Source organism: Miniopterus schreibersii (assembly GCF_964146895.1).
Source record: "Miniopterus schreibersii genome assembly, chromosome: 11".
Classification (NCBI taxonomy): domain Eukaryota; kingdom Metazoa; phylum Chordata; class Mammalia; order Chiroptera; family Miniopteridae; genus Miniopterus; species Miniopterus schreibersii.
This window is the reverse complement of record NC_138111.1, coordinates 38218012-38241465: the sequence shown is the minus strand read 5'-3', so window position 1 is coordinate 38241465 and position 23454 is coordinate 38218012. Positions and strand designations below refer to the sequence as shown.

The following is a 23454-nucleotide window of genomic DNA, read 5'->3' as shown; positions in this document are numbered from 1 at the left end:
AAACTGGGAATAAATACCATCTAACCTGTAACTAATAGTCATCAGAGCATAACACTTTATTGTAACACATTTTTGCTTGGGCATGAGGAGTGTATTACATTCTTAATAAAACAATTTTGGCAAGATGAAATCTATATGAAAAACATATACACTTGGATTCTTAGCAATTTAATAGCAATGCTCTCAGGATATAAAGCTACTATTTATTGATTCCTTCTGTGTGCCTCACAGATGTTATTACTGATCATAACAGCAACCCTGTAAGTCAGTGTATCAGAGGAGAACCTTGACATTAGTGAGGGGACAGTTTGAAAATTTTCTGTTCTTAACTCCAAAACGTGCGCATGGCTCTTGGATTTCCTGAATTGTATTTCCTTGAAGAACCAGATACTAAAAAAAAAAGAATCAGATATTACTTGTGGGTATTCTCATGTCTCATTAAAAATTTCCCTAATTATTAGAGCTTTAGTTTTATCTCTGTTTTGATAGTCATTTCAATAAACAAACAAACCAAAATCACCTTAGAGAAAGATGCCATAGGAAACGAGTAGAAAACATATTTGAATTAAGAAGACTTTGAGATGATCTCATGCCCAGCCATTATCTCACCACAACTGCATGAGAGCTCTGTATGCAGTGAGAACTCATTCGCTGAACCCAGTTGACTTCCAAATTCATACATAAAATAAATCATTGTCATTGTTTAAGTTACTATTTTGGGGTGGTTTGTTGTGCAATATAGGTAACTGATACAGATGTCTGGTAGGCAGTTGGCTCTTTAGGTCTAGAGCTCAGGAGAGAGATCTGGCTTGGATATATAGATTAGGAAGTACTTTAACAAGGAGAAAGTCATTGAAGCCATTTTAACTGATGAAGTCACGGGGGAGATAATGTACATTGAGAAAGAAAAAAAGAACCTATAGTGGCACCTTTAGTAGTAACACTGAAGGGATCAAAAAGAAAGAAGCATTTGCAAGGAGACTGAGAAGGCATGGACAAGGTGATCAGATGACAGTCAAGAAAGATGATATGAAGGAAGTCAAGAATGAGAGCATGCAGAAAGAAGGATTGCTTTCTGAGTCAAACACTGTGGAGGGAGGGCGAGTAAGACAAAGACTGCAAAGTGTTCCTTGGATTTAGCAACGATGAATTTACGTTGTTGGCAAAAATAGTTTCAGGGAAATTGTGGGTTAGTCAGTGATGGGGGCAGAAGCCAGACTGAAGAGTTAATGAGGGAAGAGAAGATGAGAAGGAGGGTGCCAGTGCCCGTGCTGTTTTACTGCATGGCGTTGACTTTTACTACATTGGTCCGTACATAATTCTTTTTCTATAATTCAAAACCCATAACAATCGCATCACGTCTTGAATCCTAGAATTCTACAGTAATATAAATAGGTCATATCGTGGTGTAGATATACTGTTATACTTTAACCTCCAGTTTCCAGTTATAAATATATTATTGTGTGTGTGTGTATCATTATAATCACTTTAAATCTCTTATTGCTTCTCTTGTAATTAAAATAGTTCACCATTTAAAATAGTGCTCAGTATTCAATGTTCATTGGTGCCTTGTAATTACTCCAGAAAAAGAATCTCAGTTTAAAAGTTATAAACTCTTGAGTCATCTCTGCAGGAGGAATATCTTACTTTTGCCGGAGAAGTCTGGGGAAAATGATTCTAGTCATAGCCTGCTAATTCATGGGCCTGATTGTCAAGGGAGGCTGGTGTGGGACTCTGCTTATCCAAGTGGGGGTCAAGGCCTTCTCGGCGACAGTGAATGAGTTGCTAGGGGTTTGTGGGGAAGAATTCTCAGTTCAACCTGTAAGGAGATCTTGTTATAATGGCTTCTAAAGGCTCCTCTAAGCCTCTCTTCCCCACCTCTTTTCAGGGGGAATCTTATCCCATCTCTTTGGAGGCTGGCGTGGAGGCAAGCTCTAGGATGAGCCTGGGAGTAAGGTCTTCACATCAAATATTTACATTTCCAAGGACTTGAACTTTATATTTCAAATGTCATTTCCAAATGAGGGTTTACACACACAAAACATCAACTAAAAGATTTGCAAGATAATGTGTGGCATGCATTTTCAGCTCCTGTTGCATTCCTCCACTACCCTGGCTGCAGCATCTTTCTACAAATCCTATCGTTTCCTTGTAAATATCGCCGGAGTGTATTGTACTTAGAAACATTCTTTTGTTAGATGTAAAAGTTTAAAATGTACTGTTATTTTTGAAAATCTCTTTTGGGAGCAATTCTTCATGTTTTTGGATGCCAGAAACTTCTAAAATGGAAAATTCTTTGGCATTTCTCAGCATCTGAGAAGTCCTACCTGGGGCAACAACTTTGACTCTGTGGAAGGAACTGTGGGGTGTGGAGGATGATCCTTTGAATGCTCAGAGGGGTTTGGGAAAGTTAGAAAACAAATACTTGTGCATCGAGCACGTTTTTGTACTTAACACTATACTGCGCTCCACACATTCTACGTTTAATCATGTAGAATTGCATGGAATGAGGCCCGAGAACACAAAGTCCTGGGGAAATGGTCTGAGCTGTCATCAGAAGGGAAACCAAAGCATATGGACTTAAAAACAGTTTACCATGGGGTTTTAGATAAGGGTAGAGGGGAAAAGATCTTGGCAAATTTATTCTGCATAAATATTTGTGTCCTCCTCGTTTGTGTAGGCTTTGTGACTCCTTGTCTGGGTTCATCTGGTTGGCAGATGGATGCAAATGCCTTTTGGCCTCAAGGAGGGCATGCGGAACGCACGCGTGGATTGTGGCTGTGCGATAAATCGGAGAAGCCGAGCCTCAGGGGGCTTCAGGTGTGTGAGCGGTCACCTCGTGTGCATGCACGTGCTTGTGCTGAACGTACCACACTGATTTAAATAGGATTTTCAACGGGAAAGATTTCACATGCTTCTTTAGTGTGGCCCAAGTGAATATATTTTTAGAGATGAAAAGTAGAGCATGTTCCAAAAAAGCTTTTTTTCTGCCATCAGGGATAGGAAGACTTTTATTTATAACAATTTCAGGTCCATAAATAACTTCAGCCATAGTATAATGGGGCAAACAAAAAAAATTAAGCAGTAGATGATTAGATAGTGTTATTTTACAGAAAACCTTATTTCTGTTGCCTTTGTAAAATATAGACCTTCTTTTCTTAACTATGATTAGAACAAATTCTTTCCTAAGATCTACTTGAAAGGAATATCTTGCCTAGGCAGCAAGAAGATGGTCAGTACAATTGATCTTATCTCTTGGCCTTGATGATTCAAAGGAAAATACATCCACAGGAATCAAATCCTTTGAATTTGTTAATATTTATTATAATGTAAATATACATGGAATAAAAATATGCATGGAATGGAAATATACACAAAATGGAAATATTCAGCAATAACTAGAAAAAGTCTACTAATTTTTGATCTACTACTATATGCCAGATTTTTTTTAGTTATAGTCACTACATCATTTAAATTCAAACAATCCTATAAGGTATGTTTTATGATCACCATTTGTTCCAATGGTGTTTCAAAGACATTAGGTAATTATTCCAAGGACACTGGTTAGTAAGAGCTGGAAGTTTGAACCTAGGTTTGCTGACTCTGAAACTTATATTTTTTCTAAACAATTTGCTTTTCAAAGTCATGACAATTACTGGGTTGTATTACTAGGAAGGCAACTATGTTTATTATTCAATACTGTCCACATTCAAAGAACTATTTGTTGAGCTTTCTTCCAGGCACAGTGATAAATAATGTGGAATCTAGAGATCAAAGTTGAGGTGTTCCTGCACTCATGGAACCCATGAGCTAGTGGCGAAGTTAAAAAAAATAATAATAATGAATATGAACATTGGGCATTGACATCTTTCAAGGTCAAGCTCTGCAAAACTCTATCAGTGAGTTCTGCCTCTGAGTTAGAGTGATCAATCCAGTGCTGAGGCGAAATTCCAACTGGGACCTCAGAAAATAGTGGTTAACTCTCAAAACAATATAAATTGCTTGGGGGGTGGGGCACAAGAAACTAGGAGAAACTACCCAAGAACTTCACCAAATAAGCATTGTCCTCTATGCCCATAGTTCTTTCAATAGCCTGACATGGCTGGTGAAAAAGCCATGTGGCTCATGGTAGAGACCATGGACTATAGAAAATTAGACATCCATACACTGCCACCATCTTAGATACCTTGGCCACATTCCTAGTCTTGCACCATGCTGTAATGGACTTGGCAAATGCTTTTTTCTGTATATCCCCAGCTGCTGAGTCACAAGATCGATTTGCCCTCACATGGGAGGGCCAACAATGGACCTTTCAAGTGCTTCCCCAAGGCCACTTGCACAGCCCAACAATGTCTGGAGATATGTCCCTGTTCTCCTTCTCCATATCAACAGAATGCTCCCATTACACGGATGATGTAATGTTGACATGTGAAGACTTGCCTCTGCTGCTGGACACTGCATGCTTTGATGTGTGCTGTTGCAGAAATGGTTACTGATAAGGTGCAAGCTTATCCAACCTTTAAGAATGTGAAAGGGGTGCAAGTTTTTGTAGGGATTTGGAGTTTGGGGAGGACTTTTATTCCCCACCGGGCACAGTGCCTCCATCCTTATACCACCTAGAAAAGAAAGGACATATGTGGGTCTGGGGATCAGAACAACAAGTCACCTTTGAGAAGGCAAAAATACTAGTGAAACAGATTTAAGCTCTGGGCCTCTTCCAGTCAGGGCTACCATTTGAGTGGAATGTGTCTGTGATTCTGAAAGGTAGGGGGTACGCTCTGTGGCAGAAACAACAGAAGGAGAGAGGACCTTAGGACTTTGGTCTTAATTCTGGAAGGAGCGGAAACCCAATATACCCCCTAGAGAAACAGCTCTCCAATATACACAGCACTCCTTCAAGTAGAACCTCTCACGAAGGAGCAGCATATCATAGTAAGAACTTCCCTTCCCATCATGGGGTCAATTGAGAATATTTCCATCAAATTACCTCGCCAGGGCTGAAGCTCCCACTTTGACAAAGTGGATGCCTATTTGCAGCAGAGAAGCCCCCTGTCCACCAGCACTCATGCACTCCTTTGTTGGGAACAAAAATCTCCTGCAAACAGAACCTACCCAACTGTACCAGGGATATAGGATAGATGTCACTGGAACTGTGCAGTCAGTCTGTCACATTAAAAGATTGAGACTGGTTTGGTGCTGGCAGACTGGTTGAACTGCCAAGGTATTTATTGGGTAGCTCCAAATGGGACCTAATGTTTGTATGGCACAGATCTTTGGCCATAGCTTTCATCTAAGTTGCTGGGCTTCTGCACCCTGGGTTTTCCCTGGGCACAGGGGAGAATCTGCCCCATAATAACAAAACTTGCCTACCTCCCTCTCCTCAAGGCTAGATGGGCACATTTTGTTTTCCACTGATAAGATCGATCATCTGCCATAGTCATTGTTCCCTCCACTGGCCTGGTGGACTTTATAGCACACAAAGAAGCCCTTAGTACATTCACCCAACAAGCCTTAAATGATAGCTGGCAAGCCTGTCTTTATTGAACATTGAAACGTCTCTAATGAAAAAAGCTGTACTGCAAAATAGGATGACCTTGGATGTTATGACTGCCTCTCAAAGACGCACCTCTGTCATTATCTAAGCAGAATGTTGTGTGTTTATACCTGATGACTCAGCTAATGTATCATCTTTATTAAAGCACATGTAGATACAAGTGAACACCCTGAGTGATTTAACTCCCAGCCTAAGGAATTTAATAAATCAGTGGTACGGATCATGGGGATTTTGGAGGAAAGAATCATTGCTTACTTTGGGAATCATTCTCTTAATCTGTGTTTTCTCTTGCATGTGCCTACATTGTTGCTATGGTTTCTGCCTCTAGTACAGCCAGATAGCTGCCAATGAGCCACCTCTGTGCTGGTGAAACTCCTTGCTCATGGCACATTGTGAAAGGGGGCGGGAAGGCATGTAAGATTGTAAGAGCCAGTCATGAGGAGTGGAGTCTTGGAGGAGGTCATCAAGAGGACCTCACCCTTGAGCCGGAGCCAAGCAATCAAAGCTTCATCCCATGCCCTGTTCTTGGAATGTGTGTTCGTTTTGTCTTCCCCACATCAGAAGCTGTCTCAAGGACACAGTCTTGAGACAGAAAGGTATTGTTGAGACCATCTGGACTACATACATGACTGAGCCTGTTAAGGCTTCTATATAGGCTTTTAAGATTCTGGTGGGCAGGTGCAGAGATCTACTCATCTTGTGGCTGCCCAAGACAAGCCTTGTAAGTTCCCTTGCTTGTTAAAACTGCCACCTGCCAATCTGGAGTGGTCTGCCTCTTTTTTCTGTTTCTCCTTGACCCCCCTTTTCGGGGGCTAGTTTCAGATTTCACCCAGGGAACTCCTGAGGTTATGAACCAACATACACATACTGCTAGTGGTCTCGATTTGAGATTATCTAAATGAGATTGTGCCTTTCTTCACATGTCCAGTGGCTCTGTGTTTCCATCCCCTGAGAAATTATAGTTCATGTTTTTGTTCATTTTTCTCTTGGGTTACAGGTCATTTTATATCTTCACATGTGAAGTATTTGTTCAAATCTTTTTCCCTTTTTTCCCTTTTGGGGTGCTTATATTCTTGTTGATAGGTAGAAGTTCTTTGTTTTTTATACTTTTATGAAGTGTTGTGTGATTGTAAATGTTTCCTACTTTTAAAAGTTTCTTTGAAATACCTTTTGGTGAATAGAAATTTCTTATTTTAATGTAGTTGAATTCTTCCATTCTTTCTTTATGGCTTCTGTCTTTAATATATTGTTTAGTATTGCTTTTATGCGTTTCTGAATCGAAGGCTTGCAGAGCATCATTTGTTAAATTACCCATATGTTTATTATGGTTTTTGTCAGAATAGTATTTAGAGTTATTTTATATATTTATATCTAAGTTAACCTAAATTAAATTACATATTTTTCTCACCCTAGATTACAGGCCCAATGATTTGCAACAAAACTTCATAATCTCTTTACAAATTCCCAAGTTCAAGAACCACTCTGGGCATCTGTAAATATGAGTACTTGTATCAGCTATATCCTATCTCACCATTACAATTAAGATCTAGTGTCCAAATAGGAAAAAACTCTGTGAGCATCAGCCTTACATAGCTTTGGCTTAAGTCATAATTCCAAGTATGCTACAAACTACTTTGGCTAAAATCTATGTAGCAACCTTTATATTCTAGAAGGGTCAGATCTGTGCACAAATCCATTTGTGAAGCCAAAAGCCGCTGTGGTGTAAATGTACCACCAGGATCCATTTCAGAACACTGCTTCCTCTTGCCAAGGTCAGTGGCTATCGCTGAAGTAACCAGAGAATGCTGGTGTCTTCACTGTCAAAAAGACCACCTGTTTTGCAACATTAAATTTCAGCTCTGTCTCCTTTCTTTCTCTTAAAGATGGAAAAATATTTTGTTTACTACTATAGGAAAATATTATTACCTTTCTATGAGAAGTTCTGATAGAAAAAAAAAGTTTTAAAATCTTGCCTGGAAAATAACAGTTTCCTCTTATAGCAAGTTTTATTTTCAGAGAAGTTGAGAAAATGAAGACAGTGTCTCCAGGTTTCTCCCCATTGGAGATGGATTGTTCTGGAGCTTTGCTACTTAAACCCGAACTCCAGGTGTAGCAGTATCTTCTTTATTTACTCATTTAATTTGCCTAGTGTTCTTAGTGGTCAGTATTTCTCACCTTTCTAAGAGTGCACTCACTTTCACTGCCCTCAGTATATGTCATTAGGATAAAACCCTAGAATGAAAGGCATCTAAAATGAGGCAAGCAAACACCTACAGAGTGGGATGAAGCCATATTTGCTTTGAATAGGACTTACATGACCAGTTTGGTTTTATTTCAAACATAAGTTCCAAATACAGCCCTTTTGACCTGTGTACTCCATCCCTAAATGGCAAACTAAACATTCATGAAAATTTAATGGTGAGGAAATTAGTACCTTCTAATGTTTCAGACTGTGAAATGGCACCAGGGAGCACTTTCAGCGACAGGCAGACGTGTGTGGATGTGCTGGACCAAACCTGAAACATTTGTCTCTTCAACCTGTCATCCTTCTGCAGGTCAGCCGGTAGCTGAGACTTTCTGACAGGACCTCCCAGGATGCCGCCCAAGAAAGGTATTTCAAATAAAGACCTGGTTGTAGAATAGTCTACCTTTCTTAGAGATTGAACACTGAAAAGATTTTTCACAATTTTTGTTCCCCCTTTGGGGCTTTTCCCTTTTGATTTTGTGTGTGTGTGTGTGTGTGTGTGGTTAGAGTTTCTTTGTTTCTTAAGAAATTGGAAAGGGTTCAATATTTCTTCAACTTGTTTTCTTTAATGGACATATGATTTCACCAACTAGAAAGACTTGCCTTTCTTTCACTTAGGAAGACAATGAGGGGAAGTAAAATACACTGAGATTCCAGCGCAGCAACTCAAATTCAGGGTTCAATCCATAACAGTGACCTACTGTGAGGTTGGTGTGTGGGACAGCGTGGTGAAGGAAACCTGTTCTGCTTCAGTTTGTGAATTAAATACAGTCAGAGTTAAGTAAAGTTGAAAAGGAGAGTAAAGAAGATTAAGGCAGGGCAAGATGAAGCGAGACATAAAAACCAATTAGGAGTACTTCTGTGAAGAGGCGAGCCACGCATTTTTGTTTGCTATGACTTGTCATAGGGGCGCATCTCAGTACCATCGAGAGAGCGTGTGAGGTGTTCAGCTGTCATTCTGTGATGCTTACGTAGCTAACATTTGGATCTGCTCTCAGCCTCATTTCAGTCCCCAAAAGACAAACTGGTAGGTTTTAAAAATATATATTATTGATTTTAGAGAGGAAAGGGGAGAGAGAAAAACATTGATGTGAGAGAGAAACATCAGTAGGCAGCCCCCAATGCATGCCCCGCCGGGGATCAAACCCGAAACCTGCGTATGTGCCCTGACCGGAATCAGACCTGCCACCTTTTGGTGTGACGCCGCTCCAACCAACTGAGCACACCAGCCAGGGAAACAGGTAGAATTTTTAACTATGAGAAACCTAGTAAAACATGTTTGCTTTTCAGCATAGATCTCCAAATCCAGATGGCCCTGGCGCCGCCATTCCTTTATCTGATTTATTTCATCTTAGCTTGGAAAGTGGAGACAGAGACCACACCTGGAGATAACCTATTAGAGTCACCCAGCTTCAGCCCTGTGCCCTGAGAACCTGAGAAGTATCATATTTAATATGCTTAATAATTTTATTGACTTCAAACACTAGACAGTCTTAAGAATATCATTACTGAAGTAGGTAACCAAACAGATATAAAAAACAACCACTTCTTTTGAGGCTCTAAACAATTTCCAAAGAAGTTACTAGAAATAGCCCAGAGTTGTATATTAGCTTTTAACAGGTGGGGTTGGTTTTCCACTAATAAGATCAGGGTTTGAATCTTATGTAGACATTAAACGTCAGCACCTCTAGGGTTTCCCAACCTGGGGTCCTTAAGCAGCTCTGGCTATTTTGGTAGTGATGGTGTTGGCAGGCTCTTTTTAGAAATTCAATAATTCTTACAAAAACTTGCAATAAGGCTGCTCAGGCTATCTTCATGACAACCATCTCATTAAACAAGCAGTTGGAATTGATTATTCTTGCTGTTTATTAATATTGTCTATTATTTATCTTATTGCTTTAACAACAATGGATGTTTTAAACTTTCATTGCGTTATTTTGATTATGAGTGGAATATATGTTGTAGAAATGTGTAAATTTTAGAAAGATATATTAAATAATAACATCAACAAAAAACATAGTATCCCACAATAAAAAGATCACCATTGACATTTGGGTATCTTCTTTCAGGCTTTTTTTATGAAAGCTCTGTTTGGTTTTCTATTTAATAAAATGGATACAAATTAATACATAATAAATGTCATTTTTTAGACAATGCTTAGACTTTATAAGAAAGGAAAAGAATGATAGAATTGCCTCTTTTGGTTACATAAGATCATAGTATCATAACAATAGTTTCCATTATTGGTGCCTATTCACATGCCAAGCTCTGTACAATGTGCAGTGATGAGTTACCATGATGGCTAGCTGTGAAGCAATGACAAGGGACATCTTACCATGATGTCTACCACTTTCAACAAGCTATGAAGGGACATAGCAGGTCAACTGGCAGGTGTTTTACTCAGCCTGTGGATCTTCTCCAGACAGGACACAAGAAAACACTATTTCTAGGAGTAGCCCATGAAGAGATAGAAGAAAGGTAAATTTGTCTGCCTGGATCCCTCCTATTTCCTGTTTTCACCCCACGGAGGGTTAACACAACAGATCTGAGTTGTGTTATCCAACCCCTTTGATGGAGCATCTCTGTAAGATGCCAGATACCACACTTTATGGTGTGGCGCTCCATTCAACTCTGGAAGTGACAGAGACCCTAAAAGTCTGGGCTTGCAGGTAGTCTACTGCCTGAATAACTTCCTTTAATATTTCTTGTAGTACAGGTCTGCTGGCAATGAATTTACTCAAATTTTTTATGTCTGAGAGAGTCTTTACGTTATTTTTGAAAGACATTTTTTATAGAAATAGAATTCTAATTTGATATATATATGTATTTTTTCTTTCAGTGCTTTAAAGCATTCTCTTTTTCATAGCTTTTGATGAGAAGTTGGATCAATCTTTGTGTCACTTTGCTCTGGCTGCTTTTAAGATATTTTCAGTATTACTGTTCATTTTAATACTTTGTCTGTGCTGTGCCTTGACATAGTTTTATTCTTCTATTTTCTGTTTAGAATTTGCTGAGCTTCCTGGATCTTGTGTTTATAGTTTCTATCAAATTTAAAACAATTTTGGCCATTATTTTCTCATTTTTTTCTGACTCCCTCTCTGGGACTCCAAGTACATATATTTTAGACTGTTTAATATAATCCCATAGCTTTTCTTTTTTTAAATCTTGTTTTCCTTCTATGTGTGTGTTGTTTTTGTTTTGTTTTTGACAATATCTGTGTCTTCAAGTTTGGTACTCTTTTCTTCATCGATGTCTAATTTATTGTTCATCCCATCTAGTATATTTCTCATTTTAGATGCTGTATTTTTCATCTCAAGAATTTGATTTCTATTTTAAAAATATTTTTTCTTATGATTTTCTTAAACATAGAGAGTATATTTATAATAGCTGTTTACTGTTATTGTCTGCTAATTCCATCATCTATCATTTCTGCATTTAATTGATTCATTTAATTGCTCTCCTGGTTGTGACACATTATTTTTTCCACTTTTTGCTTATCTAGTAATTTTTTTATTCATTATTGGTAATATTGAATTTTACATTTTTGGGTTCTGGATTTTTATAGTCTTTTGAAAAATTTATATACATTGTTTGATTATTTTCTGGGATGCAGTTCAGTTACTTTGAATTAGCTGGATGCTATTAAGCTCTGTTAAGGTGAGTTCAGCACAGGGCTAACTTGGTCCAGGTAATAACCTGCTGAGGACTCTAACCAATTCTCCACGAATTAGGAGGTCTCTCCTCTCTGACTGGTGGCAAACTTGAACTCCTGACTCGTGAGCTCCAGAAACTATCCTGCCCACTCCTCTCTCTTGGTTCTTTCCTTGGTTGTGGTAGTCACCACACGTGTATGCACACATCAGTACTCAGCCAAAGTTTGAGAGGGTTTATCTGCAGATCTCCAAAGCTTTTTTTCCTCTGTAGTCTTTTTTCTTTTTTTAATTTATCTTTATTGTTGAAAGTATTACAGGTGTCCTCTTCCCCCCTCAATTATCCCCTCCACTCTGCTCCTGCCCCCTCCCCAGCCTTCCCCGCACTGTCTGTCATGGGCTATGCATATATGTATATAAATTCATTGGTTAATCTCTTCCCCCCCACCCTCTAAAATAAGTCAATCTGTTGCATGCTTCTATGTCTCTGGATCTTTTTTGTTTGTCAGTTGTTTTTTCCCATTAGATTCCACTGTAGCGCCTTTTTTCCTGGTTATTTCACCACACAAATTATGGCTGCATTGGACTCCCTAAAATCAGAACAGTGTCTCCTCAACTCAGTGAGACCACAAACCTCTATTTGGGTTCCCCTTTTCCTGTGTTGTAACCTAGAAACTCTCAGGAAAATTATCAGGCAATGTCAGGGCCCATCGCATTTGCTTTTTTTCTTTCAAAGATCACTGCCTTGGGCTGTCTGTTGAGCAATGTCGAAAAGAGATATTTCATATATTTTATCTGACTTTGTTGTTGCTTAAAGTACGAGAGCTAATGCATTTCTAGTTACTTCATTGTAGCTAGAAGCTAAATTCCAATGCTGTGTTTATAGTATGCTTGGGTTTAATTATTCAAGGATTCCCTTTAGTTATCATAGCTTCTAGGTAATGTAAACAGATTGAGAATATCTTCAAACATGTTTTTCTACTTTGGATTAGTTCTCACAGACCTGGCTTTTAGCCAATGATATAGATTTTTAGTATTTATATGCCAATATTCATAAACATTGAGTATATCCATATGGAATATTATAATGGGGAAAGAAAGATGAATTACTACTCTTATCTGATGTCTTCATAGGCCTTGGAGGGACTTGAAGGAGAGTCATGAAATCCATAACTCTGTATTAATGAGACAGCATTAAAAAGATTCAAGCCAAAATTGTCCTAGCCAGTAAAAATATCCCAATGAAAAAGGTGAATCTCTAAGATTTTTTTCTTCCTGTGACATGTTCTATAACAGTTGTTTCAATTTAGGAATTTATTTTTAAGACAAATTCAAATATTTTACATTAATATGTGAGAATTCTTCCTCCTCTTCTGGTTGTTGTATGGGGAAAAGTCAGCCCCCGTCAATGTAGAGCTTCATATTTACCAGTACTATTCTTAAATTATCCTCTCATCCCCTTGGGTTTGAACAAGCTATGGATCTTTAGTGCATTTAACATAATGTTTATTGATTATTGAATACAACATAAAGTATAACAGACACTCCTGGACTTTAAAAAGCTCATAACCTATTTAGGGAAATGAGACAAATACATAGAAAATGTTAAAAAGTAGTATAAGATCATAATGAGAAAGATGGTTGAATGCAAGATATGAAGTGTGAATTGAATTGTAGTGGCAATATACACTATGTGCTTTTTTTCTTTTGCAACTCTTTAATCTTTTTCTATGGCTCTCTAGTGAACGTTCTTTAATTTAACCAGATCATTCCTTAGATGCAGAGCTAAAACATTCAGCAGATATGAATCTGAATAGTTATGAGTAAGTTTGGATGATTACATCAAATTTCTGACTGCTACAGTTCTGTTTATGCATCCCAAGCCTGTTCTTGCTCTTATCACTATACCATGTCATTATCTCTCAGCAGTGTGGGTAGTGGAACAAATGTTAGAATCATGCAAACCCAGGTATAAATTCTTTCTTCACTTCTTTCAGGCTTTAGATCTTGAATGGGTATGTTAGTTAAGGGCAATTTAGTTAAAGATAAAATATTCCAGCTTAGCTAACCTAAACAAAAAGAGAGCTGGAGGTGGTGGACACTCATGGGACCCAAAGGCAAGGATGATGTTCAGTCTCAGGCTCAACTAGAACCAGAGGCTAAAGTACTACAGCAAACCCAGAAAATTCTCTTTGTGTCTTACTTCTGTAAATCTGCTTAATTCTTTCTGGCTACATATGATTTTCTCTCTCTTACCTGTCATGTTTACTTTTTACAGTAGACATGACAGGTAAGGCAGAAGCTAAGAGTATGAAAACTTTCATTTTTTTCAGCCATGTGGATGAATAAACATGTGTATGTTTGTGTCAGGGTACAGTTCACAGAAAATGTTGGGAAGTTGGTAGGAAAGTTCCCATAAAAGCAGAGTAACTGGGATAATAAAGTGATGGCTGTTCACTATAACTAATAATTTCTTCTATTTTAGTCTAATTTATATGCACAAAATCCTCCATAAATACTAATTTTCTTCTCCCTTTCTAGTCAATTTTTATTCTGTCATAGACAATTTTTTTGCTAAGTGTACATAATATGCATTATCTACCAATAGGAATGTGTTGATTTGAAATAATTGAAATATTATTGAATTATTGAAAACAGCTTATATTTTCATTATTTATCAAGGCAAGTATCCATACATTCCTCTTGGGCTAAGTAGATGCAGTGGAAAGTAACAGGGATTGAGTGATTTTGATGATTCTTCACCCCAGAAGGTTGTTTGCTGTGGTGAGGATTGTAGAGCTAAAGAAGCTGCCTATGGGGGGAACTATTGGGGCAATACCTATGGGAGTTTAGCAAAAGGCCCCAGTGGAATGCATTAACCAAGTAAAAAACCCCAAAACATTGTGTGAGAGTTTCCTCAGTGCAAAAAGGATGGTTCTGAAGAATTCACAAATTTTCCCATGCCATAGACATAGATGGACCACAAGGCATGGTGGCCACCCAGTGTGAGCAAAAATGCTTAACTTTCTGCCCTTCCAATACTCATTTTATTATTCCATGCCATGCAAGCATCGGAAATCACATAGTGAGTGGAGGAGGCATAAGTTAGGAGAAATGGTCAAAGGTGTCTCCATTCCCTCCCCCACTTCAGTCTCCATGACTAGGTTCTTAGCATGAGTAAAAAGAGGGAAATGCTTTGGAAAGGATATGAGATTGAAGTTTTAATTTAGACTGGATTGGATATTTTAATACCTTAACACCAAAAAATAAATATGAATTATAAAAGTGATGTGGTTCTTATAAATGACCAGAAAGCTATAGGTTCTGCCTAAAATGTTATCCAGGGCTGGGAAAGTGAAATCTGAAGAAGCCTGATTAAAGGTAGCATTTATTTATCCTTCCTACAAAGGATCACTTATTGAAGTGAACTATAATTATAGTTAATAGGGCATATAATATATTTTGATATAAATGTCCAGTTCTTCCTCTTAAGGGAACTAGTTAGAGCCTTAAAGCAAGACAGCTAAGGAATTTCTTATGGGGTGGTGTGGCTCATTCACCATCTGTGTGCTCCATTCTGCTTCTGGTCTAATCTTAGCTGGGATCTCTATTTGTGATTACAGGGACTTAATTACTTAGGACAGAGAGTTCACAATCTTTGCTTTCTAACTCCGAGAATGACTTCATGACACTACAAGTCTTTTTCTACTCCTGAGGGCTAATGGTCTGTCTTAATTCTCATGTCTGTCCTTTTTCCTGGAGGGGAGGATTGTCTATAATCTTCCTGTGTAGTTTGATTAGGTCTTTCTTCCCCCTTGATATTAATGCTATTTTTTGCTTAAAGTCAAAACTGAAAATGGGTTCCTTATTTATGTAACATAATAACACTTCCTGGGTAATAAATAATTAAACAGACTTCCCAACAATAGTAGATGAATGTGTTTATTTATTTATTTATTTATTTATTTATTTATTTATTTTTAAATATGTCTTTATTGATTTCAGAGAGAGGAAGGTAGAGGGAGAGAGATTGATAGAAACATCAGTGATGAGAGTCATTGATCGGCTGCCTCCTGCACACCCCCAACTGAGGATCAAGCCCTCAACCCAGGCATGTACCCTGACTGGGAATTGAACCTCAATCTCCTGGATCATAGGTGGATGCTCAGCTGCTGAGCCAAGCCAGCCGGGCTGTTTTTTTTTATTTTTTATTTTTCACCCCACAGCCAATATTGTGTGCAAGTCAAGTTTGCAACTAGTCCAAGCCTTTACATATGGTGATTTTGTGAAATGGAATATACTTCTTTTTCATTGAACTTACTGAATTACATTCCAGTCATTTCTCCAGTTCTTAAACATCTGGTTTTTGAGAGGCAATGACCAATACATAGCATCTTCCTCCACTCTATCTGCCTTTGAAAATATGTTTTTGATTCAAACAAGAAAAGTTTTCCTGCCTCTGTACTTCTGCTGCAACTCCCCAAATACACAAATAGTTTTACAGAGTTCTAGAGTTTCTCTGACTCCACACAAAAATTTTTCTTATAGATACATATTGGCAATGCTGAACTTCCACTGAATACTTAGAAAATAAATATATTCTAGTTTTTAACATCTTCACGGCAAGTTTCTTACTGAAAAACATCTCCTGGACCCTGCAGGGGGTGCTTGCAAGTTCCATTCAAAATTATGAAGTATCTTGATTTGTGCTCTCCTTTGGCTTCCCCGTGTTATAATAATACCATCATGATCTAGGATCAGGTATTCTAAAGCTCTCGGTCTTCCACCTTTCATTTTAGCTTGCTTTCATCCAGCTATCTGAGTGAGGAATGTTAGTATGTTATTTTTACACTGGAATATAAATTATGGGTAGTTAAAAGTGTGTTTTTCAATTTTCAGCCATGTCTGATATTTTTCAGATCTTGCCTAATTCTTAGAGTATCATTCCATTGTGTCTCTTCTTTCATCAGAAGGCTTAGATCGTTTGCATTGCTGCCATGTGACATTTGAACTCCCCAAACTGGTTTGTCATGGTCTTCTGCCATTTGAACTTAGTCTTACTTTGAACTCGTATCTAATCTAGTTGCTCTACTTCATTCCCTGACTGCTGAGCACGTGCACCAACCTCTATATTTTATTTTATCGTAGTAATCACCTTAGTCTCTCTCAATCTTTTCCTATCATCACTCCACCCATCTTCAAAGCTCAGTTGATTACCACCTCCTTTCTGATGCTTTTCTGGATTTCCTCAGTAAGACTCAATTTCTTCCTGTTAATGTTTTCTGTGGTATTAAGTCTGCATCATTTACCTGTCACTTTCTCCATGTGCTTTGGAGTGGAGATGTTATTTATGTCCCTACTATGGAGTGACCATTTTTACCAGACCAAATATTGAGACTCTTGGCCAAATCATTTGATTCAAATTTGTGAGTTTCTTTACATAATTAAAAACTTTTATAAAATTAAATTTCATTCTGTAACATTTTGTTTTCAAATTCACAAAAGTGGAAAAGTCCAAGGATCAGGTGAGTCTGCTCGTGGATGGTTTGTGTTTGCTATCTAGCACATTATTGCTCTAGAGAAAGTCTACATGTGGAACCAGATGATAATGCAGATGTTGTCAGCAGGGCCCATAGTCAGAGCCAAAATAGGTTGATAGACTTGAAGGATGTTACCACCAGGTCTGATAGAACAGTCCAGATTTGCCAACAGGAAGAAATATGGGAATGATTTATCTTGCCCAGAATCTGATCTCTTTAACTGGATGACATTTATTCTGTCTCTTTAGGAAACCTTTGCATGTGTCACAGCTCATCATTTATGTTTTGATGTTTAATAGCACTCAAAGGTTTTGTTTGTTTTGTTTTAATGATATGAGAGAAAGTGTATTCACTTAATAAGCTATGTATTCAACATGTGTTACTTTTTAAATAAGGGAAAGAATTTTGCAATAATACATCATAGCTAGCAAAATATTTGTAATCAGGACTCTTCTAGAAATTTCAGGACATATCATTGTATCACAGATTATACTGGAAGATCTAGGAAAACAGGAGCATGGATAACTTTCAATACCATATATCCCCACAAAAAGGGTTAAGACTTAGTAAATATATTGAAGAATGGTGGACTGTTTGAACAAATACATAGATAACAAAAGGAGTAGACCTAGGTTTTATAAGACACTTCCTGAGACCTGCTTTTTGGTAGATATAAGAAGAGACATTTCTAGTCTAGGGCCCCACTCCTTGTTCTTAATTGCTGCTTGCAGGCTGTGTTAGAAAAGGAGATTGGCCTCTGGTATTGTTTTCCTTGGTAGGTTATAGGGGATCAAAGGCAGAACTTGTGGAATTAAGTATATTTTTAGATTTCATGACTTATTTAGATAGGTTGCTATAGAAAGTGGTGCAAAGATATTTCAAGCATAGAATATCACATCCAGGGTGCTTTAACACTGCATTCAAATAACCCAGGATGAGATGGGGGAAGCATCTGTAAACTGAAATAAACCGCTACAAACTCTTCTTTGGAATCTATAAGTCTGGCAACTGGTGACTCAGGTAGTGGGTCAGGAGACCTGAATGTTACCCCTGGCATCATGATGCCACCTTAGTTTATAGACTTGGAGATTAATCTCATAAACCTTCAATAGTTTGCTTCCTTTAAAAAAATCTGTTTAGCTTTCCCCCCCCCAATGAATTTCTGCTGGTCCATGGCTAGATGTAGGTGAGGGCAACTGATGCGTGTGAGCTATTAGCATCAACTGGTAGGAGGGAAAATTCTCCCATTCAGGAGTGAGTGACATTTGCTTTCTCTATGAAGAGGAATGACTTGTATAATGGCATTGGTCCCTTGCCTTGATTCCTTCTCAATCCCCTGCAGTCGCATCTCATCTGAATGGAGGAGGCTTGGGTTATGTGATGGGCAGAGGTGCCAGGCTGCATGAATGCTGTAGTGAGAAGATGGCAAATTAAAATATTAGAATTCTCAAGAGGAACAATTTATTGAGAGGTATAAGAGATGCAGTTAAGGAGAATATAGACTCTTCTCTAAGGGAATTAGAAAAGAACCCTGAAGAAGCAGTCTCATCTCTTTGGCAAATTTCTATTCCCTCCATGGCCTGTGCCTCCTTCCATGTGACTTTGCTCATGATCTTCCTTCCTCTTGGAAAAGTTTTCTATAATAATCCAAAGGCCCCAAGGCTCAGGGAAATTTAGTAAGAATGAGACTGGAAGGTATTGGTAATATCCCTATTGTTCATTAATGGATTGGTTTGTTCACTCATTCACTCATTCATTCATTCACTCACTCTTTCATGCCACAGATATTTACTGAGTTCTTACTATTTGCCAGACACTAAAGATAAAGAGTTGAAGAAAATCAATAAAACTCCTTTCTTCCAGGAGCTTACCTGACTTGTGGGGAAAATAAACAGTGTATCAATTAGCAAATAACTGGATAACATAATGCCAAGTGGTGACAGTGCTATGAAGAAAATTAAAGCACGGTAGGAAAATTAGTGGTAACTTGTAGTTTTTGTTTTTTTCATCTGGCTTTTGCATCCTCAGTGAGGTGGGAATGACAAAGGAAACTTCCAGAGCTGACTTTCAGGTTAGGGCAGTTTTCTACCCTTAGTCCCACCCCTGCCCTCTCCTTTGGGCCTCTAAGATCTGACCCCTAGATTCTGAGGTGTAAACCAGCTCCTTCCCTTTAGTTGCCACTACATTCACTATAAAAATGTACAGGCACTACTACATTCCTTCACCTAGATAAACCAGAAACCTCTTTTCTGTTTTCTCATTTTTACAATCTTGTAGACAGCTCTCATCCATTGATGCTCCTTCTTTGCCGGTTTGTACTTCTTAAAATCCCTTCACTACCATGTGTGGTTGGATCTTGGGAAATACTGAAGACAAACACCTATATGCAACTCACTATATCAAATAGATTTATTCACTTAGTAACACAACCATCATTGGCTTTCTCTGTGGACCCTGGATATTTTTGATCCTTGCAATTTTTGAATTGTTTATGAGTAACACAGTCATGGAACAGCATCTATTGTTACAAATTCCACCTCCACCCCCATTTTCCCCAATGGAGTTGTCCTTCCTCTCCACCAATCCCACTCTGTTTTTGAGATTCCTTTAATTCCCAGTCATCCACAGGAGCCTCCAGCGATTTGTCAGTTACAGTGTAGGTTTTCCTACCCAGTAACAGTTTGAACAGAGGGTTCTGCTCCAGTAAGTTGTGATCCTCTGCATCTTCCTGTCTCTCTCTCCAGTTTTGAGGCTGCAGTTTGCCCTATAACCTCAATTCTCTGAAAGACCTAAGAAGAGTTGTTGATTTTCAGTTTGTTCAGCTTTATTCCTGTTGTTAAGATGAGATAGACGACTTCGGGGATCCTGACACCTGGAGACACAATTTAAGTCTGCCCCTTTCATGCTGCTTATTCTGATCATCTCAGCTCTGAGATATCTCCTTTCTCTCAGCTTCTGTCCTTGACATTAGATATCAGGTAATTAAATATATTCCTACTTAACGCCAAATGTTTTACCTCTTATTTGCTTTATGGCTCCCCAGGTTTCATTAGATTAATGTAGATTTGAATTCTTTCTATACACCAGACACTGCCACACACTGGTTTAATTATCACAACCTTCCTATGAGATTATTTGTTTACATGATTTGCTGAAATGGGAGCTGATGCTCAGAGAGGTTGAAAAGGAGCCTGTGGTCATGCTTTTTGAGTGGCAGAGCCAGGATTTGAACTCAGATCTGTTTGATTCTAAGAACAAGACAGTGGTCCTTCACCTAAGCTATAAAGTCCCTTTTAGTGCTTTGTTTGTCTCCACAGACACTAAGTATATTCTTGTTGCTTGAATGAACTAATAGGTAAATTATCTGTGCCACCTTTTACTACTGATCTCTTCTCTGTAAAGTGAGGATCATGGCAGGAGCCTGCCCTAACAATAGTCACTGAGGTCTCTTAATTTGGCAACTAAGACAAAGGAGAGTTAATTGACTAGCACCCTCTCCCATCACTTCTCTTTAAACTTCCAGAATGTTCCAGAAGCATTTTCCTGAGCTCTATTACAAGCTGGAACATTTTAGCCACTACTAAAGAAAGCACTATTAACATTTTATGAGCTAGCTTCTTTCTTAACACTGTGGGAATCAAATGTTTTTTGCTAAATACTGGCTGCTCTATTCCTGTTTTTGTTTTGTTTTTTTTCATGTTTTATGATTCAGGCCTTCTTTATAAAGACACACCCAGAATAATGCTTAACCAAATATCTGGTTATTCTGTGGCTCAGAAAAGGTGACACATAAAATTAATCATCACACGCTCTTACTAATGCATGCATCTTCTCTAATATTGGGCACGGAGCCTTGCACAGAGTAGATGAACGATATATATTTATTGAACTACATTGGATGAGGTTATGCTTAGAATATAGCTCAGATATGGACAATAAATTATTAATACCCCATCATTGTTCCCTATTCTTCCCATAGCCAATACTGATGGCAAATGGTGGGATTGCCTCTTGTCACAGTATAATTTACTCTCGAGACAGACTGGTGTTCGGATCTACCCTGTGTCCTTCTGGTTTGGTATTTACTCTGGTTTAAATCATTGACTTAACAAGCATCCACTGAGCACTTATGTTAATGCTCTGAGGGACATCTGTGAGAGGTACTGAGTTGAATGGAGCCTGGGCTAAAGAATAAAGTGTGGCAAACTTGTGGTATCCAGATATGCATTTTGTGTTAACCACCGTTTGGCCATGTAGCGACTGAAGTTGCTAGCAGAAACCTGGATTTGAATCTATGCATATGTCCTATTTCAGACCCCCTGTGTTGCTAAGTTGCTTGCATTCATCGTTGTTGACTTTATAGCAGAGACTTTGGCACCTTTCAGGTGAACTTTTACAATGCATGGTGTGAAAACAGATGTGGAAATAGAAGGCTAGGATTTAAATCATGGTTTTGCCACTTATTGGTTTTGTGATCTTTGGCAAGTCATTGAACAGAGTGTATCCAGAGTTTCTTTGATAGAAGGAAAGAGTTGAACTGGAACATATTGATCTCAGTAATTAGTCCCATCAGGCACAGATAAATCTTGGATGTGTATCCTCAGTTAGCTTGTTCATTTTCACATTGAAGACAATGTTTCATTTTAGAAGAATAAATTCTATTGTTTAAGAACTTGAGTTTTGGAATTCATACTCATTCTCCTAGCTTTGATTTGTGGTTCTGCCACTTTCTTACTATAGAGACTTTAACAAATCAGTTAATTTTTCTGAGCCTCAGGTCTCTTACAGTAAAATAATGCTTGTAATTACTATCTTATTACATTATTATGAGCATGAAATGAAACGACATTAGTTGGAATGTATTTTGCACAAAAAAAAGGTCTTAATAATTTTAGCTTTTTTTTTTTAAAGAAAAAGTTACATATGTTATACATATGGTCTCAATTTTATTGTCATAGATTATATTATATTCTGCTTTTCATTGAGGTATCAATTTCACCCAGGAATTGGTTGACCCTTGTGAGATACGTGATTTGGCCAGTTTTGACTCTGATAGTCTACAAAAAGAAAGATAATTAGAAATCACTGGTTGTAATCTTTATGTAATATGTTTAATAACCATGACCAAAATGATGCCAGGAATGGATCATAAAGTCACAGACATAAATTCTTTCCTTTGTTTTAATAATGTTACCCTTTAGCATCTATACTAAATACTTATGTGTTGGAACAAAAAAAATTGATGTATTTATTGGTAACACTCCTAGCTCTCATCCAACTAAAAAAATTTCTGTGTTTACCTAGTTTTTTACCTTTTTGTCTTTATTTTTTTCATTTTTATGTATTTTTATTGGGGTGACATTGGTTAATAAAATTATATGGGTTTCAGGTATACAATTCTATAATACATTATCTGTATATTGTATTGTGTGTTCACCACCCAAAATCAAGTCTCCTTCATCACTATTTATCTCCTCTTTACTCTGTTCTACCTCCCTCTGGCTCCCTTCCCCCTGACAATCACCATACCTCCCCCCAACCCGCCTTCTCTCTGACAGTTGTCTGTTCTCTATCTATGAGTCAGTTTCTGTTTTGTTTGTTAGTTTATTTTGTTCATTAGATTCCACATAAAAGTGAAATCATATGGTACTTGTCTTTTTCTCTGACTGGCTTATTTCACTTAGCATAATACTCTCCAGGTCCAACCATGCTGCTACAAAAGGTGAGAGTTCCTTTTTTTTAAGGCCTCATAGTATTCCATTGAGTAAATGTGTAAATATACCACAGCTTTTTAATCCACTCATCTACTGATGGCCACTAGGGCTGCTTTCAAATCTTGGCTATTGTAAATAATGCTGCCATGAACGTATGGGTGCATAAAATATTCTTTCGAGTTAGTGTTTTGGGTTTCTTCCTATATATTCCCAGAGATGGAATCGCTGGGTCATAAGGCAGTTAGTTCCATTTTTAATTCTTTTTTTTTTTTTTTTTTTATATATCCTTATTGATTTCAGAGAGAGGAAAGGGAGAGAGAGAGAGAGAGAGAAACATCAATGATGAGAGAGTAATTGATCGGCTGCCTCCTGCACGCCCCGACTGGGGATCGAGCCTGCAACCCGGGCATGTGCCCTGACCGGGAATCGAACCCCGATAGCCTGGATCCTAGGTCGACAATCAACCGCTGAGCCACGCCCGGCCGGGCCATTTTTAATTCTTGAGGTAACTCCATACTGCTTTCTATAGTGGCTGTACCAACCTGCTTTCTCACCAGCAGTGTACTAAGGTTCCCTTTTCTCCACATCCTTGCCAACGCTTGTGGTTTGTTGATTTATTGATGGTAGCCATTCTGACAGGTGTGAGGTGATATCTCATTTTGGTTTTAATTTGTATCTCTCTGATGAATGGTGACATTGAGCACCTTTTCATATGTTTATTGGCCATCTGTATGTCCTCTTTGGGAAGCCT

The 23454-nt window shown here is 38.1% G+C and overlaps 1 protein-coding gene across 1 annotated transcript in view; it reads left to right on the top strand.

Annotated features, from left to right (window-relative positions):
- The window catches only part of TMC1 (transmembrane channel like 1), a gene marked incomplete at both ends in the record, with an annotated part of 151791 nt that overhangs the window by 32193 nt on the left and 96144 nt on the right, over positions 1–23454 (top strand). The window contains one exon of the mRNA XM_081150770.1: positions 2681–2866. Coding sequence (XP_081006896.1) covers positions 2681–2866 — 186 coding nt within the window. The remainder of the gene's footprint in view (positions 1–2680; positions 2867–23454) is intronic.